We start from the raw sequence: 5672 nt of genomic DNA, 5'->3' as shown, positions 1-5672 counted from the left end.
AAATATATATTAAAGAATTATTTACCTAAAACTAGCTTATTTATCTTGCTGAGAAGTTACTTTTAAGTTGTTTTGTCTCAAAGCGCACCAAGATATTTTCATTAAAACTAGACAAAATACTTGATAAAATTCTGTTTTTGCAGTTCTGTCTCAGCTGGAATCTGTTTTGTTGCATTAAACTCTTTCGAGTGATTTTTAAGCTCTGTAAATTAAWATTTCTTGTAGGTTCACATCGTGTCTGTCGTTCTACTCCATTCTGGGCGAGCTGAACGACTACGCCGGCCAGAGGGAGGTGGTGGCGGAGGAAATGTCCCACAAGGTTTACAACGAGCTGATGAGGTACAGCCAGGAGCTGAAGGCCGAGCGGAAACACGTGAGTGATGTCACGGCTCTGAGCGTCTCCGTCCTGAAAGCAGATGTTTCGCTGCTCTCCTCTGCGTCGCTTGTTTTCTGAGGAATAATCTGTTGCGTGTGATGTTATCCRTCTGCTGTCTTGTTTCTACCATCTGCTGCTGGAGAAATGAACATGCTGRTGTGTTTTGGGAGAATAGTGGCCTCTAGTTGTTTTGAACCATAATTTGTCATGTTTTATTTCATATWGAAGTCCGGTTTTCATTGGTTTTATATGTATATCAGACTTGAGGTTTCAGGATAAAGCAAARTATAAAACTTTWAAATATTTCTAAATGAAACTGATCTGAATTAGTAGGTCTGTCACTATAACWAATTTTCCTGGATGATAAATTGCCCCAGAAGTTATCACTAAAAATCATAATATTGTTATTTTGAGGCCATTTTCAAATKATATAATGATGATAATTATATTGCCACACTACCACATTTTGCAATGACACATAGATTTTGGTTTCCTAATGTTTTCTAAGTTAATATTTTAATTGTTTCAAAGTCTTTGACCTAAAATAGACATACTGTGATTAAAAAGTCTCTTTCATTCCCTAAGTTCCTAGTAGCTCTAATTTGCATCATACCTAAATTTACACTAATGTAGGTGCAAAATTCAAATTTCTAATCTCCAAGTAATTTCACATCTGATTGACATGAATTTTTGTGGCATGAAGATGTTAAATATGTTAGAAAACGACAGTTAGTCRTAACCTGCTGAAATAAGAAAACCCGCCGCCTTCTTTCATGTTGCTTTGTCACGTTGTCCAATATTTCTGTGGTCTGCTTATTTACGTGTTTCTTGTTTCTGTGTGGAAATGAGCAGCACCTACAGGAAGGAAGGAAGGCTCAGCAGTTTTTGGATCACTGCTGGAAACAGATGGACAACGTAAGTCTGGGGGTTGGGAGAGAAAACGTGTTTATGGTAAACACTTTCTGTCAGGGACGAGCAGCTGCTCCTCGCACACTAACTGACACCAGGAAGGAATGAAAGAAATGCTAACAGTTAGCCGAAGGATAAACTGAGTCCCCCCTGATCTTTTTTTACCCATTTTGGACAGAAAACAAAAACATTTCCTCCATTTAAATCTGTTTTAAGAAGCTAGCTTTGTGCTAAACAATACGAGCTGTAGCTTTAATTATTTTTTATCATATTCAGAAATTGTAGCATCATTTGTGTTCCCTTCTTGGCAAGGACAGTTTCCAGGAAAGAGACAAAGATATCAGTGCAGATCTGAAGCTCTCAACTGTATTACTACACTGCAAAAACAGAAAATATTACCAAGCATTTTTAGCCTAGTTTTTCAGTACACTTGAGATAAGACAAAACTAATTTACACATAAAATGTAGGAGATTGTTTTAAGTTGATAAGTCCTTAATTTTGATTTAAAAGTATCAGTCCTGATTATTTCACTAAGAACATCTTGCTTCAAGTCAAATAATCTGCCAACGGAAATATRTATATGTATTTATAATCAACATTGAGAAACTATTAACTTAAAACAAGTCATTATTAGTTTAGGCTTATTTCAAGTTGTCTTTAAAAAAATAGACCAATAATAACTTGGTAAGATTTAGTGTTTTGCAGTGTAAACTTGATGTTTGTGCAGACTGTGTGACTTTAACTGTGACCACCTAGTGACCAGACTGTAATGTCTCAGCTATTTGCTGTTTGCTTTGCTGCTAATGCGATCCAGATKGCGCATCAGGAAGTAAACTATCTCTGCGTGATTCATTCACATATTTTCCTCGTCTCATTTAGCGAGACAGATGCAAATCTGCTGCGATTAATATTTTTGGTGCTTGAAATAAACTGGATGCTCTTTTTTTTTTTTCCCTTTTAGAGTAAAAAGAAGTTTGAGAGGGAGTGCAGAGAAGCAGAGAAAGCGCARACCACCTACGACCGGCTAGATAACGACATCAACGCCACCAAGTCCGAGGTGGAGAAGGTAAGATGCTTCCACCCGCGGAGCCGTCGCAGCGTTTATCCAGGTTATCGGGTAAATCTTTCCTAAGTTTTCACTGATTTCTAGTGAAAATGGTGGCTTAGTTTCTTGGTACTCTTGAAATAAGACAAAACTAACCTACAAATAACTTTTCAGCAAGATATAGGAGCTTTTTTTGTTGCTCATATTCAGCCTTAGTGTACATGAAGAGTGTTTTGTTTTTTAAATTAAAGATACATTAGATTCCAAAGATTTATGTGGGTAGCTTTTTTAAGTAAAGAACTCCTTAAAATAGTAGAAAAAGCACTTGTTCATTTGGTAGATTATTTCACTTACAACAAGACATTTGAAATAATCTGCCAGTGGAACTGGAACTTGGTTGCTAGGTAACGGGCTGGCTTGGCTGGGGTTGCTAGGTAACGGACTGGCTTGGCTGGGGTTGCTAAGTAACGGCACAGCGCCACTGGAATTAAAATGCCAGTGGGACTAGAACATTTTCATCAGTATTACAGAGTTATTGACTAAAACAAGCCCCTATATCTTGCTGAAAAGTTACTTAGAAGTTTGTTTTGTTTTTTAAAGTGTGGTAAGATATTTGCACTAGAACCGAGAGCAATAAAAATACTTGGTAATATTTTGTGTTTTTGCAGTGTGCATGCTGACTTCTCTCTGTGGTTTGGCAGGAGACTAAAGGAGAAAAAGGAAATGATTTATTCTTAAATCGTTATCTCAAAGTGTTGTGTGTCGTTCCATCTTCGGAAACATTGTTTAACATCACAGTTTGGAAAGTTTGGCTCACGTTTCTTTGCAACATTGTTTCAATTCAACTGGACTGGAAAGTTTTTATGTTTAAACTGCCTGCTAAATGTCAAACCTAGAGACGCACCGGTCAGATGTTAATCTCTGTATTGAAAAAAAATCTAGATTAGGTTTCGATTACAGTGTTTCCTGATCTGTAAGGGCAAATCTATTCAGTCTATTTCTATGCTTTGTCCTCTGAAATGCTTTATTATTTATTGTGCTTTATTTAGAACGGCACTTTGTGAATTTTTAGGCTTTAGGTTGCCTTTAGTGGATAACTTGTGTGATTTTCCATAATTATATGATTAACTGTTCAGGCTAAAGCGCAGCTCTACATGCGGACCCACATGGCGGACGAGAGTAAAAACGAATATGCTGCTCAGCTCCAGAACTTCAACGGAGAGCAGTGGAAACATTTTAATAACTCCATACCACAAATATTTAAGGTAAATAAAACAATTCAATCGTTCTTACTCACTTTATAATTCCTCTGTTAGCTTTGTATTTTTAAGTGTTTATTACTTTGTAAAACCTTTTTGTTGCTCATATTCAGCCTCAATWTACATGAAGAGTGTTTGTTTTTCAAATTGAAGATAAATTAGATTCCAAATATGCATTAGATTTATGTGGGTGAAGAGAATTGGGTGTTTTATTTATTTATGTCAAGCTACTTCTCTTACGTTTTGAAATGAGTTTGTGGATTTATTAAAAGTTTAAACTTTATTTACAAAGTCTGGCTTCATTGGAAGCAAATCAAATTTGCCAACATGAACATAAAATCTCCACATGAACATTCGAGATTGAGCAAAACTGGATATAAAGGCACAACTCTGCTTTTATATCCACAAAAGCCAATGGCGGGGCCAAGAGTCTGAGGGGCGGGGCCAATGTGGGATTTAGCGGGGTTTGCTTAGCGACTTTCTAGACCCTTTAGCAACTTTTTTTTCAAAAAAGCAACAAGCAACAAAACTTACTTGCTTTTATCCTTTTGTGCATGTTTGATAAATACTTTAAACATTTTGCAGCTGTGCAAAATGACTGAGCCTAGCTCCGCCTTCGAGGCGTAGCTCCTCCCCTCTCAGCTCCTTCAGACTAGCCAGCAGCAATTAGCAAACAGCTGCTGAGCTCATTACATGAAATAAGACAAAACTCCATCCATCCATCCATCCATCCATCCATTTTCTTCCGCTTATCCGGGGTCGGGTCGCGGGGGCAGCAGCTTCAGAAGGGAGGCCCAGACTTCCCTCTCCCCAGCTACTTCTTCCAGCTCCTCCGGGGGAATCCCAAGGCGTTCCCAGGCCAGCCGAGAGACGTAATCCCTCCAGTGTGTCCTGGGTCTTCCCCGAGGTTAGACAAAACTAACCTACAAATAACTTTTCAGCAGGATATAGGAGCTTTTGTTGTTTACATGAGCTCAGCAGATGTTTGCAGATGTTTGCTAACCAGAAATGCTGGTAAAAAAGTTGCTAAAGGGTTAATAGAGGAGCCATGTTGGGATGACTTCCTGGAGGCGGAGCTTCAGAAAGAGCAGGAGTTCTTAAAGAGACAGAGACCCAATTTCAAGGAGTTAAATCAGGAAGTAAAATTTCTTTTAAGTCATATTTTATATAAACAGCATTTTCACAGCACCTGAAGTTGTGCTATAAAATGGCACTAAGTGCCTGGAAAACATGATACTGCCCCTTTAAATGAGCAGCTTGTGATGAGGAACCTGCTGTTTTTCAGACGTTGTGTGTTTGTCTCAGTGTTTTTTTCATTCCTCTTTTCCTCCTCTGCATGCAGAATCTCCAAGGCATGGACGAACGGCGAACGGTAAAACTCGGTGAAACGTATCGAAGCTTCGCGGAGGCCGAGCGGAGAGTCATTCCCATCGTCACCAAATGTCTGGATGGGATGGTTTCTGCTGCCAAGTCCGTCGACGAGCGGCGGGTACGAAACCGAAAACATCAACCTTCAAAAGACAAAAATCCTGATCCCGTTGAAACTATTCCCTCTGTTTCCATTTCCCATCCTCCCAGGACTCGACTATCGTGGTGGAGTCGTTTAAATCCGGCTTCGAACCACCGGGAGACTTTCCGTTTGAGGACTTCAGTCAGAACTTGAGCAGGACGGGTTCGGACGGGACCATCAGCAACACGCCGAAAGGCGAGAGAGAGCTGGCTCCGGTGCCGCGCTCCGAAGCAAAACACACGATAAGCAAAGGCAAGAATAAACTCTGGCTGTTTGGGAAGAAACCAAAGGTACGCGGACACACTTTAAATATTCACATCTGTTTCAAAGTGTCTGACTATAACAAACACTGTATTTCTATTAATCATGATGATTTTCTGGTAGCAGTTTATGAAAGTATACTTTTACATCAAACCAATAGAAAACTGGTTTGAAAACAGAAGAAATGTTGGATTAATAAAAAGTATGTTTAACACCTAGGCCTGTCGCGATAAACGATAAATCAATTAATCTCACGATAAATTAAACCTATCGACCTCATTTTAATTATCGGCTTTATCGTCTCTTCCTGC

The 5672-nt window shown here is 38.9% G+C and overlaps 1 protein-coding gene across 1 annotated transcript in view; it reads left to right on the top strand.

Annotated features, from left to right (window-relative positions):
- LOC103463233 (formin-binding protein 1-like) overlaps positions 1–5672 on the top strand; it is a 38273-nt gene that overhangs the window by 18970 nt on the left and 13631 nt on the right. The window contains exons 2-7 of the mRNA XM_017304241.1: positions 226–373; positions 1229–1291; positions 2248–2352; positions 3468–3596; positions 4933–5079; positions 5169–5390. Of these exons, the coding sequence (XP_017159730.1) occupies positions 226–373; positions 1229–1291; positions 2248–2352; positions 3468–3596; positions 4933–5079; positions 5169–5390 (814 nt within the window). The remainder of the gene's footprint in view (positions 1–225; positions 374–1228; positions 1292–2247; positions 2353–3467; positions 3597–4932; positions 5080–5168; positions 5391–5672) is intronic.

Source organism: Poecilia reticulata, linkage group LG4, assembly GCF_000633615.1.
Source record: "Poecilia reticulata strain Guanapo linkage group LG4, Guppy_female_1.0+MT, whole genome shotgun sequence".
Classification (NCBI taxonomy): Eukaryota; Metazoa; Chordata; class Actinopteri; order Cyprinodontiformes; family Poeciliidae; genus Poecilia; species Poecilia reticulata.
This window is presented reverse-complemented; position numbering and strand designations above follow the sequence as displayed.